The 13173-nt window shown below is 45.6% G+C and overlaps 2 protein-coding genes across 14 annotated transcripts in view; one reads left to right on the top strand and one right to left on the bottom strand.

Moving 5' to 3' along the window:
- The window catches only part of GNPTG (N-acetylglucosamine-1-phosphate transferase subunit gamma), an 18799-nt gene extending 8026 nt beyond the window's left edge, over window positions 1-10773 (top strand). The window contains exons 4-11 of the mRNA XM_059038498.2: window positions 9355-9409; window positions 9476-9559; window positions 9641-9734; window positions 9802-9916; window positions 10001-10083; window positions 10163-10294; window positions 10371-10452; window positions 10547-10773. Of these exons, the coding sequence (XP_058894481.1) occupies window positions 9355-9409; window positions 9476-9559; window positions 9641-9734; window positions 9802-9916; window positions 10001-10083; window positions 10163-10294; window positions 10371-10452; window positions 10547-10644 (743 nt within the window). The 3' untranslated portion in view covers window positions 10645-10773. The remainder of the gene's footprint in view (window positions 1-9354; window positions 9410-9475; window positions 9560-9640; window positions 9735-9801; window positions 9917-10000; window positions 10084-10162; window positions 10295-10370; window positions 10453-10546) is intronic.
- UNKL (unk like zinc finger) overlaps window positions 10751-13173 on the bottom strand; it is a 45936-nt gene continuing 43513 nt past the window's right edge. For 9 of the 13 annotated variants that reach the window (XM_067012791.1, XM_059038474.2, XM_067012790.1 and 6 more), the window contains one exon: window positions 10751-13173. In XM_067012791.1, the coding sequence (XP_066868892.1) occupies window positions 13018-13173 (156 nt within the window). In that variant the 3' untranslated portion in view covers window positions 10751-13017. The other 4 variants (XM_059038475.2, XM_067012798.1, XM_067012799.1 and 1 more) reach the window with 3 other exon arrangements.

Below are 13173 nucleotides of genomic sequence, written 5' to 3'. Positions count from 1 at the left end.
TTTACTTTCTTAAGATGTGGCACATATATACAATGGAATACTACTCAGCTATAAAAAAAATGAAATAATGCCATTTGTAGCAACATGGATGCAACTAGAGGTTATCATACTAAGTGAAGTTAAGTCAGAAAGAGATATGATATCACTTATATGTGGAATCTAAATATGACACAAATGAACATATCTACACAACAGAAACAGACTCAAACATAGAGAATAGAGTTGTGGTTGCTAAGGGCGGGGGTGTTGGGGGAGAAATGGAGTTTGGGGTTAGCAGATGTAAGCTTTTATATATAGAATGGATAAACAACAAGGTCCTACTGTGTAACACAGAGAACTATCTTCAATATCCTATGATAAAGCATAATGGAAAAGAATGTATATATATGTATAACTGAATCACTTTGCTGTACAGCAGAAATTTAGCACAACATTGTAAATCGACTATACTTCAATTTTTAAAAAAAGTTTACTTTTTTAGCAACTTTCAGATACGCAATTCAGTATTATTAACTGTAGTCACTGTGCTGTACATTATATCCTCAGGAGTTATTTATTACTGGAAGTTTATATCTTTTGACCATTTTCACTCACTTTGTGTCCCCCCCCAATCCCCTGCTTCTGGCAAACACTGATCTGTTCTTTGTATCTATAAGCTTGGTGTTTTGTTTTCCACATAAGTGAGATCATAATGTATTTGTCTTTCTCTGACATATTTCACTTAGGATAATGCCCTGAAGGTCCATCCGTGTTGCAGATGGCTATTTCTTGTTTTATGGCTGAATAATACTCTGTTGTATATGTGTGCCCCACCTTCTTTATCCATCAGTGGACACTTAGGTAGTTTCTATATCTTGACTATTGTAAATAATGCTGCTGTGAACAGCGGGGTGGAGATACCTTTCCGAGTTAGTGATTTTGTTTTCTTTGGATAAATACCCAGAAGTGGAATTGCTGGATTATATGGTAGTTCTATATTTAATTTTGGTTGGAACCTCCATCCTGTTTTCCATAATGGCCACACCAATTTCCATTCCTACCAACAGTGTGCAAGTTTTCCTTTTCTCCACATCCTCGCCAACACTTGTTATTTGTCTTTTTTATAGTGGCTGTTCCGACAGGTGTGGTGATATCTCATTGTGGTTTTGGTTTGCATTTCCCTGATGATTAATGATGTTGAGCATCTTTTCATGTGCCTGTTGGCCATCTCTTTGTCTTCTTTGGAAAAATGTCTATTCAGACCCTCTGCCCATTTTTTAATTGGATTGTTTGTTTTTTTGCTATTGAATTGTGTGAGTTCTTTATACATTTTGGATGTTAGCCCCTTATGTATATGATTTGCTAGATGTTTTATCCCATTCAGTAGGTTGCCTTTCATTTTGCTGATGGTTTTGTTGGCTGTGCAGACCTTTGTAGTTCGATATCTTCCCATTTGTTTATTTTTGCTTTTGTTTGTGGAGTCAGATTTTGAAAATCATCTCTGAGACCGATGTCAAAGAGCTTACCATCTTATGTTTTCTTTTTTTTTTTTTTTTGTGGTACGCGGGCCTCTCACTGTTGTGGCCTCTCCCATTGCGGAGCACAGGCTCTGGACGCGCAGGCTCAGCGGCCATGGCTCACGGGCCCAGCCGCTCTGCGGCATGTGGGATCTTCCCGGACCGGGGCACGAACCCGTGTCCCCTGCAACGGCAGGCGGATTCTCAACCACTGCGCCACCAGGGAAGCCCTATCTTATGCTTTCTTCTAGGAGTTTCATAGTTTCTGGTCTTACATTCAACTTAAATTTTTGTGTATGGTGTAAGATAGTGGTCCAGTTTAACCAGCACCGTTTATTGAAGAGACTATCCTTTCCTCATTGTATATCCTTGGCTCCTTTGTTGTAAATTAATTGACTGTATATGTGTGGCTTTATTTCTAGACTCTTTATTTATTAAATAAATTAAATAAATAAATAAATTTATCTGGCTGCATTGGGTCTTCGTTGCTGCATGTGGGCTTTCTCTAGTTGCAGTGAGCAGGGGCTACTCTTTGTTGCGGTGTGCGGGCTTCTCATGGCAGTGGCTTCTCTTATTGCGGAGCGCAGGCTCAGTAGTTGCAGTGCATGGGCTCAGTTGCTCCGAGGCATGTGGGATCTTCCCAGACCAGGGATCAAACCTGTGGCCCCTGCATTGGCAGGTGGATTCTTAACTACTGTATCACCAGGGAAATCCCATACTGCCTTGATTCTGTTTGTTGTTGTTGTTGTTGTTGTTTTTTAAGATGATGTTGGGGGTAGGATTTTATTAATTTATTTATTTTTGCTGTGTTGGGTCTTCGTTTTTGTGTGAGGGCTTTCTCTAGTTGTGGCAAGCAGGGGTGCGCGGGCCTCTTATTATCGCGGGCTCTCTTGTTGTGGAGCACAGGCTTCAGACGCGCAGGCTCAGTAGTTGTGGCTCACGGGCCTAGTTGCTCCGCGGCATGTGGGATCCTCCCAGACCGGAGCTCGAACCCATGTCCCCTGCATTAGCAGGCAGATTCTCAACCACTGCGCCACCAGGGAAGCCCTGTTTGTTGTAATTTTATGTTTAGTCTTCTGGTGTTTCTTTTTGCTAGTATAAGAAAATAAGAATTGCCCTCTTTTTACTGTGGTAAAATATACATAAAATTTACCATTTTAACCATTATTAGATGTTCAGTTAAGAGGCATTAAGCACATCCATATTGTTCGTCAAATATCACCTCTATCATCCCCAGAACTTTTTCATCTTCCCAAATTGAACCTCTGTCCCCATTAAACAACTCCCCACCCCTCCCAGTCTCTGGCCCCCGACATTCTACTTTCTGTCTCTATGAATTTAATGACTCTAGATCCCTGCTGTGGTCACTATGTGTATGCAGGTTGAAATTCACAGGTTGAAATCGTAACTGAAAAAGATGATGGTGTTAGGAGTTGAGGTCTTTGGAAGATGCTTAAGTCATGCGGGTGGAGCCCTCAAGAATGGGATTGATGCCCTTATAATATAAAGAGGCTTCAGAGATCCCTAGTCCCTTCTACCATGTGAAGACACTGTGAGAAGGCACTCTCTGTGAACTAGAACTCGACTGTGCTGGTGCCCTGATCTTGGGCTTCAAACCCCCACAGAACTGTGAAAAATAAATTTCTGTAGTTGTAAAATTACTCAGTGGTATTTTGTTATAGCAGCTCGAATGAACTAAGTACCTCATGTAAGTGGAATCATATAATTCTTGTCCTTTTGTGACTGGCATGTTTCACTTAGCACAGTATCTTGAAGGTTTATTTATGTGGCAGGATTTCCTTCCTTTTTAAGGCTGAGTAATATTCCATTGCACAGATATAGTACATTCTGCTTATTCATCTGTCAGTGTACACTTGGGTTGTTTTTACTTTTTGGTTACTGTGAATAATGCTGATCTGAACATGGGTGTGCAGCATCTGAGTTCCTGCTTTCAGTTCACATACCCAGGAGTCGATTTGTTGTATCATATAAATCTACGTTTAAGCTTTATGAGGAACCACCAACAGCGTGGTTCCTTCAACAGCGCTGCACCGTTTTACATTCCCGCCAGCAGTGCACAAAAGTTTCAATTTCTCCACATCCTAACCAACATTTATTCTTTTCTGTGTTGTTGTTGTTGGATAGTAGCCATCCTAATGGATGTGAGGTGATATCTCATTGTGGATTTTATTTGTATTTACTTATTTTTCACTTCTTCAGAAAAACGTCTAGTAATCCTTGGTCCATTTTTTAATTGGGTTGTTTGGGGCATTGCTGTTGTTAATAGGAGTTCTTTATATGTTCTGGATATTACTCTCGTTAGAAATGTGATTTGCAAATACTTTCTCACTTTCTGTAGGTTGTCTTTCAACACTTCCTTGCAGTTTTAAATTCTGAAGTCCCATTTATCTAGTTTGCCTTTTGGTGCCTTTGTCTTTGATGTCATATCCAAGAAATCATTTCCAAAGCACAAAGCCAATGTCAAAGATTTCCCCTTATGTTTTGTAGTTTCAGCCTCTGATCCATTTTAAGTTAATTTCTGTACATGGTGTAAGGGTCCACTTTCATTCCTGTGCATAGGAACATCCAGCTTCCCGACTCCATTTGTTGAAAAGTCTGTCCTTTCCCCCACTGAATGGTCTCAGCACCGTGACAGATCCTTTGAGCATACATTCAAGGATTTGTTTCTGGGCTCTCTGTTCTGTTTCGTTGGTCTACATGTCTGTCTTTATACTGTTACTGCACTGGTTTAATTACTGTAGCTTTGAAATAAGCTTTGTGGGTTTGTTTGGGTTTTTTTGACGGTGTTGTGCATCTTGTGGGATCTTAGTTCCTCAACCAGGGATCAAACCTGGGCTCCTGGCAGTGGGAGCACCAAGTCCTAACCACTAGACCACCAGGGAATTCCCCTTGAAGTAAGCTTTGAAATCAGTAATTGTGAGTCCTTCAACTTTTTTATTTCAATATAGTTTTGACTATTTGGGGTCCTTTGGGAATCCATCTTTTGTTGCTGCGTGTGGGATCTTCATTGTGGCATGCGGGATCTAGTTCCCTGACCAGGGATCGAACCCAGGTCCCCTGCCTTGGGAGTGCAGAGTCTTAACCACTGGACCACCAGGGAAATCCCTGGAATTGTTTCATTGAATTTCCTTTTTGGGTTGTCTGTTGGGTTGTTGTATAGAAACACAACTGGTTTTTAGTGTCACTTCTGTGTCCTACAACTTTGCTGAATTTAGTAGCTCTAATAGATTTCTGTGGACTCTAGGGTTTTCTATATACATAATCATGTCATCTGCAAACCACATTGTAATTTTATTTCTTCCTTCCTAATTAGGATGCCTTTCCTTTTTTTTTGCCTAATTGCTCTGGCTGGAACCTCCAGTACAATGTCAAATAGTGAATAGCAGTGCTGAGAGCTTCCTTGTGTTGTTCCCGCTTTTGGGAGGAAAGCTTTTTCAGTCTTTCACTGTTCAGTAAGATATTCCCTGTGGGTTTTGCATATATGGCCTTTATTGCGTTGAGGAAGTTTCCTCCTAATCCTCCTTTGTTGAGTGTTTTCATCATGAAAGAGTGTTGAATTTTGATAGGTGCTTTTTTCTGCAACAATTTAGATGATAATTCCCCCCCCTTTATTCTGTTAATGGGGTGTATTACATTAAAAAAAATTTTTTTAAATTTTGAACCATCCTTACATTCCAGGAACAAACCCCACTTCTTCACACTGTAGAATCCTTTTAATGTGCTGCTGATTTCAGTTTGCAGATATTTTGTTCAGGATTTTTGCACTGACATTCACAAGGGATGTTGACGTCTGTAGTTTTCCTTTCTTGTTAGGTGTCTTTTTGGCTTTGGTATCAGGAGAATGCTGGCCTCATAGAATTGAGTCAGGAGGTGTTCCCCCTTCTTCAATTTTTATAGTATTTTCTTGTAATCCTTTTTATTTCTGTAAAATTGGTAGTAATGTCCCTCCTTTTGTTTATGATTTTAGTAATTTGAATCTTTTTAAAAAATTAATTATTTTGGGCTGTGTTGGGTCTTTGTTGCTGCACATGGTCTTTCTCTAGTTGCAGCAAGTGGGGCTACTCTTCGTTGTGGTATGTGGGCTTCTCATTGTGGTGGCTTCTGATCGCAGAGCATGGGCTCTAGGCACGCAGGCTTGCTTCAATAGTTGTGGCTCATGGGCTCTAGAGCGCAGGCTCAGTAGTTGTGGCGCACAGGCTTAGTTGCTCTGCAGCATGTGGGATCTTCCCAGACCAGGGCTTGAACCTGTGTCTCTTGCATTGGGAGGGGGATTTTTAACCACTGCTCCACCAGGGGAGCCCATCTTCTTTTTTGTTACAGTATATCTAGTGTAAAGGTTTGTGGATTTTGTTGATCTTTTCAAAGAACCAACTTCTGGTTTTACTGATTTTTCTTTGTTTTATTTATCTCTGCTCTAATCTTTATTTTCTTCCTTTTGCTTGCTAGTTTGTTTTTGTTTTTGTTTTTTGATGTGCCATGCAGTATGTGGGATCTTAGTTTCCCAACCAGGGATTGAACCCACACCCCCTGCATTGGATGTGTGGAGTCTTAACCACTGGACCACCAGGGAAGTCTAGCTTGCTAGCTTTCTTTTCTAGTTTCTTAAAGTGTAAAAGCTAGGTTATTGATTTGAGATCTTGTTTTGAATATGTTTACAGCTGTTAATTTCCCTCTTAGCATTGCTTTCACTGTATCTGATAATTTTTGGTAGCTTGTATTTAGAAATTTTGTGTGTGTGTGTGCAGTACGTGGGCCTCTCACTGTTGTGTCCTCGCCCGTTGCGGAGCACAGCCTCAGCGGCCATGGCTCACGGGCCCAGCCGCTCTGCGGCATGTGGGATCTTCCTGGACTGGGGCACGAACCCATGTCCCCTGAATCGGCAGGCGGACTCTCAACCACTGCGCCACCAGGGAAGCCCTAGAAAATATTTTGAAACAAAAACAAGTTTCCCTTGTAAATTCTTTGAGCCATTGGTTCTTTAAGATTGTGTTGATTTCCATATGTTTGTAGATTTCCCACATTGCTTTTGCTATTGACTTCTGGTTTCCATTGTGTTCAGAAAAGAAACTATGATTTCAGTCTTTTTAAGTTTATTAAGTGGCCTAACATATGGTGTGTCCTGGAGAATGTTCCACGTACACTTAAAAAATGTAATTTCTGCTGTTGTTGGGTGGGATATTCTGTATATGTTGATTAGGTCTGGTGGTTTTAGTGTTGTTCAGGTCCTCTGTGTCCTTAGAAGTGGGGTGTTGAATGTCCAAGGATTGTAGAACTGCCTGTTTCTCCCTTCAGTTGTCAATGCTTGCATTGTTTTCGAGCTCTTTTGTTTGGAGCCCATATGTTTGTAATTGTTATAATCTTGGTGAATGGACCTTTTTTTTTTTTTTTTTTTTTGGTACACGGGCCTCTCACTGTTGTGGTTTCTCCTGTTGCGGAGCACCGGCTCCGGACGCGCAGGCTCAGTGGCCATGGGTCACGGGCCCAACCACTCCGCAGCATGTTGGGATCTTCCCGGACCGGGGCACAAGCCCGTGTCCCCTGCATCGGCAGGCGGACTCTCAACCACTGCGCCACCAGGGAAGCCCTGGACCTTTTTATCAATAAATAATGTCTTCCTTTATCTCCTTTAACAGTGTTTGACTGATAGTTTTTTTGTTGTTTTGTTTTGTTTTGGCTGCATCAGGTCTGTCAGGCCACAGTTGCGGCAGGGATCTTCATTTTGGCATGCAGGATCTTTTGTTGCAGCGAGTGAGCTCTTTGTTGCAGCGCAAGCCTCTCTCTAGTTGTGGTGCACAGGCTCAGTAGTTGTGGCACGCAGGCTTAGTTGCCCTGAGGCATGTGGGATCTTAGTTCCCTGACCAGGGATCGAACCCGCATCCCCTGCATTGGAAGGCGGATTCCTAACCACTGGACGAGCAGGGAAGTCCCTGATAGTCTATTTTGTCTGGTATTAGTGTGGCTATCCCCGCGCTCTCTCATTATTTGCATATCTTTTTCCATCCTTTCACTTTCAGCCTGCTTGTGCCTTTGATCTTAAATGCATCTCTTACAAACAGTATATATAGTTGGATCACATTTTTTTTACCCATTTGACCAATCTGTGCCTTTTGAATGGGAGAATTTAATGTTTACATTTAAAGTAGTCATTGATAAGGATTTAGAGGAAACAAAACAGCAAAATTTGTCTTATAGTTTTTTTGTCCCTCATTCCCTCCATTCCTTTTTGTTGGCTTACTTTTAAGTGACATGTTTTGACGTCCTTTTTACTTTTGTGTATTATTCTGTGTAGCTGTTTCCTCTATGGTTGCCAGGGGATTACATACGATTATAAAGCTGTTAAGTCTAATTTGTACATGATTGAAATTGGTATACATTCAAAGACTTCTCCTGTATAGCTCTGTTCCTCCCCCAACTTTGTTATTGATTTCAGAAATTACCTCTTTAAATGTAGAATTGTAATTATTTTTATGCATCTTTTTAAATCCTGTAGATTTGCAGATCAGAATCACATACTGCTTTGGGTTTGCCAGTGTTATTTGCTTTTACTGGAAGGACTCCCTCCAGGGCAGGCCTCGTGGTAATGAAATCCCTCAGCTTTTGTTTATCTGGGAGTGTCTTGATTTTGCCCTCATTTTTGGAGGATAGTTTCCTGGATGTAGACTCCTCAGTGGACAGTTTTTTCTTCCATCCCACAGCTTTCTGGCCTCTGAAGTGTGGCAGAAAAATGGGCGGATAATCTTATTAAGGATCCCTTGATGTGATGAGTCACTTCTTGCTGCTTTGGACTTGGTTTTTGACAGTTTTCTTCTGTGTCTTGGTGTGGGTCTCTCTGAGTTTATTGTACTTGGAGTTCAGTGAGCTGCTTGGATGTGTAGATTCATGTGTTTTGTCAAGTTGGGAGAGTCATTTCCTCAGATACTCTCTCTGCCCCTCTCTTCCTTCAGGGACTCCCACTGTGTGTCCTGCCGTCTCTTCACTGCTTCTTTTCTCTGCTCAAACTCTGTTAACCCCTTTTGTGGATTTATTTCAGTTGTATTTTTCAGCTCCAGATTTTTTTGGTTCCTTTTGATACTGTTTGTCTCTATGCCTACATGTCATTTGCCTGATACTTTAGTTCTTTGTGTTTCCCTCCAGGTCCTTAAGCATATTTCAGACATTTGTTTAACTGAAGTCTTCTATCAGTCCAGTGTCTGAGCTTCCCCCAGGTGGTTCTATTGGGTTTTCCTTTGAAGAGGCTACGGTTCCTTTGCAGCCTGGCCCCGTGCTGGCGTGGCCTTCACCACCAGGCTGGGTGTGTTCGGAGTCTAGGGGCAGCTGTGTGCAGGCTGCTCCTGGATGTCTTTGGTTCTCCAAGAGTCTCACCCCAGCTCCTCCTCAGGTCCTGGATGGCCTGTTGTGTGTGTCCAACCATAACCCCTTGCCCCCTGCAGCCTTCATGAGCAGCTCCCTTTCCTGCCTGGTGATCTGAGTTCAGCAAAACAGAGACCAGTCCTCGTGGCAGTCCCCAGCTAGGCTGGGATGTTGCAGATGAGGTCAGCCTGCTCCTCACGACCACACTGGGGTGGTGGCTTTGCTGCATGGTGCTCACTTGGCTGTTGTAGACCTGATTTCCAGAACTGGGTTAGCTCAGCTGGTTTGTAGTGGTTGAGTTGATGTTTTCACAGGGATATGAGCTTGGAGCTTCCTACTCTGGTACTTTGCTGATGTTGCTCCAACTCTTTTGCTCCAGTTTTAAAGTTTAAACCACTGGATCTTTTCCTAAATGGCCCTGGTTCTGTGGGTTTCTGCACGCCTGCTCTTTGCACCGTGCTCAGTGGGCCGTGCTCTCCCCTTCCAGGGCCCGTGCATCTCTCCAGACTTTCTGGCAAGTGCTTCAGCCTGGTGGAGTCCACGTGAGTGAGGGCAGGGGCAGGTGTGGCCAGGGCCTGGGACACCCCCTGACAGCGCTGTGCCCCCAGGTACAAGTACGAGCTCTGCCCGTTCCACAACGTGACGCAGCACGAGCAGACCTTCCGCTGGAACGCCTACAGTGGAATCCTCGGGTGAGTGGAGCTGGGGGCGGCTGTGGCTCTACCTGTCCACCGTCCCCCACACCCAGCCTCACCCACTCTGCTCCTCCCCAGCATCTGGCATGAGTGGGAAATCGCCAACAACACCTTCAGGGGCATGTGGATGAGGGATGGTGACTCCTGCCACTCCCGGAGCCGGCAGAGCAAGGTGGGCTGGGCGAGAGGGTGGGATTGGGGCCCACTCCCCCCACCTGCTCACCAAGGTTTCCCCCCAGGTGGAGCTCACCTGTGGCAAAACCAACCGGTTGGCCCACGTGTCTGAGCCAAGCACCTGTGTCTACGCACTGACGTTTGAGACGCCCCTCGTCTGCCACCCCCACTCCTTGTTAGGTGGGCGCCAGGGCCGGTGGGGGGCACTGGGGGGCGTGGGGGGCAGAGGGGCTCAGTTCAGTCTGGTTTCTGTTGGCTTCTCAGTGTACCCGGCCCTGCCCATGGCCCTGCAGCAGAGGTGGGACCGGGTGGAGCAGGACCTGGCAGATGAGCTGATCACATCCCAGGTGAGCGACAGGGCAGGCACTGCTTGGGCAGGGAGCAGTGCAGCTGCAGCAGTGCTCCCTTCTTGTCCTCCACCTGCAGGGCTATGAGAAGTCACTCAGGGCGATTTTTGAGGATGCTGGTTATTTAAAGACCCCAGAACAAAGTGAATCGGTGCAGCAGGAAGGAGGTGCCAAGAGCCTGGTGTTTCAGACACTGGAGAGCTGTAACGAGGTACAGACGGTGCTCCCAGGCCTGGGACCGGCCTTCCACCAAGGGCCTGACTGCTCCATTTCAACTCCTGTTCTAGGCACATAAAGCCCTGTCAAAGGAGATGAAAAGACTTAAAAGCATACTGACCCAGCATGGCCTCCCCTACGTGAAGCCTGCAGGTCAGTTGTGCCCGGGGGTTGGGGCTGAGACCACCTTGGGACCTGTTGCCCTGCAGGTCAGGTCCTGACCTCCTGCCGCCTGGTGTTTTGGTAGAAACTTCCAGCTCTGAGCACTTGGGTCCCAGGACACCCACGGACAAGACAGCAGAGCTGCTACGAGGTGACCCTGGACTGCGTGGGAACACCCTGTGATCTGGGGCAGGAGGAGCAGGGCGACAGGTCTCAGCCAGAGGACACCTTCCTCCGTTCCTTCTGTGCCAGCAGGCTCTCGGGGTTGTGCCCAAAGATGCAGACAAAATAAAGATTCAAAGTTTTAATTAATTTCCCTACTGATAAAAATAATTCCATGAATTCTGTAAACCATTGCATAAATGCTATAGTGTAAAAAAATTTGAACAAGTGTTAACTTTAAACAATTCACTACAAGTAAATGATTATGCATTATAAATACTACCTTCTGGGTTAAGAAAATTCCATTCCAATAACATTCTCCTCTAAATACTCAAAACAGACATACAGATTGGGGCTTCCATAAATTAATCCACATGAAGCATCCACACTGAGTCGTGGTCTTCTGCTGACCACAGTTACACAAATGGTGTGACAATGTAACATCACCGCTAATACTGAACACTCAGGAGCTGACAGATTCGGCAACAAGAATGGCCTCGCCGAGCACCACGCAGCTTCAGCTGCTACACCCAGCGCCCCACTTCATCACCCGAGTGCGGGGCGGTGACACCCTGAGATGCCGAGCCTGGCCGAGCCCAGCATGGGTGGCCCCCTCAGAAAACCAGGGCCACCGCAGCCAGGCAGCAGGGGTGGGAGGGCCCCGAGGTAGCCCCGGGAGCTCCACTCTGGGTGGTTCTTTGGTCTTCCCACCGCACACCTGTCCTCAGAGCCAGCGAGTGCCTGGGAGGGGGCGCCTCCACCCCCCCGAACCCCACAGAAAGAACTGACCGGAATAGCTTATAATACATCTAAAGCTTAATTGTTCTTGTTTATAATTTGAAAATATCTAGGCTAGATGTCAATAACAAACATTGTCCTGTTTTCCCCCCAAAAGACCAAAGGCCTGAAATGGGAAACAAGTGCATAAATATTAATAAAATAATTTTAAACAGTGATAACAGTAGCACAAAATATACGTAATTTCTAAGAGCTAATAAATCATTATCAGTATAATTAGAAACAAAGTAGATTCACTACCACCAAGTCATATAGTTACTTTTAGCAACGGGCGAGCCGCACGATGCCATGGACCCACCTTAAAAAAATGACAGCTTTCCTATGTTTGTCTTATGTTAAAAAAAAAAAAGGTCTTAAACTTCTCACTATAGTAAATACATTCTAATTTGGTCACTGATAAAAATTTTTACCTAGTCACCTTGCACTTAAAAAATGCTATATAAAGTCTTTGGCACAGCCCCAAGCAGGGGGCATCCCGTCCCTTCCGGGCCAGGGTCCAGCCCCTGCTCCGCGCCTGGCGGCAGACTCTGGGAAGATTCTCATGCCAATCTGGATCTGCCACGAGCAAAGTCTGGGTCAACTACAGACAGGTTTTGCTTCCTCCCAGATTCCTAGGGAAAGTGACCCAATGCAGACAGAAAGGACTGAAGCCGGCACTAAAATCTGACCCATTCCCAACAGCCTTTCTGCCACCCCGTCCCCACATGGCGGTCGGGTCCTCCCCAACCCCAGGGTTCCTCGAACATAACACCTAGACAAACAGATCCAGTGCAGTGTTGCCCTGGAGGCTGGCTAGGGTCTCCCACATGGGTGGAGAGAGGCTCCACTCAGGACGCCCACCAGCAAGCTCTGGGAAGGGGGAGCACCACAAGGCTCTGCACAGTCAATGTGACGCCCGCCCCGTCGGGTCCCCCACCCCACTGCCCTGCTCACTGTCACCGCGCTGACCAAGTCCAGGGGAGAAAGGACAGCACGCAGCTCCTTGGCTTTCCTAGGCGCAGGCACTTGAGCGGGAGGCCGCAGGCGTGGGGCGCTGTCACTGACGCTCCAGTTAATGTGCACGTGTTCAGGAAATGAGTTCCCTTCATAAAATTAAAAACATCTACATGTATATGTGTCTCTCAATAATCACTCTGCTATAAATACTATTAGTTTGCACTTAATTTGGAAACTGTAAAAATCCTAGGCATTTCTCACTACTAGATAAATGCTCACTTCATAAGTACTAATTTCAGATATGAAACCTAATGTGTTTACCGTACTATGGATTAACAATAGACCGATAGGAAATACTCTGTTCACAGTACACGTATAAAGCTTCATATTATCGCATATTAAAAACATGAACCTCAAAGCAGCTTATAGCAACTCGGAACGTCTGCCTAAACTCTTCCGTCTACAAAGTGCTTCTCGGGATGTGAACTCCCAGGATCCGGTCACAGTGGCGTCAGAACCACAAACCCCGCAGAGTCACTCTGCCCACCGAGCCCCACAGGGCCTTCAGGGTCTGTGAGGAGAGTACGAGACCGTGGGTGGTCTGTTTGGGGCTGGGGTCCCGACGTCGGTGGCACCAGGAGGTGGGCGACAAGGCGGCCGTCACCAGGGCAGGGGCTGGCCCGCGCAGTAGGGGCACTCGGGTGCGCTGGCCGTGCACGGCTCGCAGAGCACACGATGCTGGCAGGGCCGCAGGACAGCGCCGCGGGCCCGCTCCCCGCACACCCCGCACTGCTTCGCTCGCAGCTGGAAGATCAC

Source organism: Kogia breviceps, chromosome 14 (genome assembly GCF_026419965.1).
Source record: "Kogia breviceps isolate mKogBre1 chromosome 14, mKogBre1 haplotype 1, whole genome shotgun sequence".
Classification (NCBI taxonomy): Eukaryota; Metazoa; Chordata; class Mammalia; order Artiodactyla; family Physeteridae; genus Kogia; species Kogia breviceps.
Note: the sequence above shows the minus strand (reverse complement) of the source record. Positions and strands in the feature narration are given on the sequence as shown.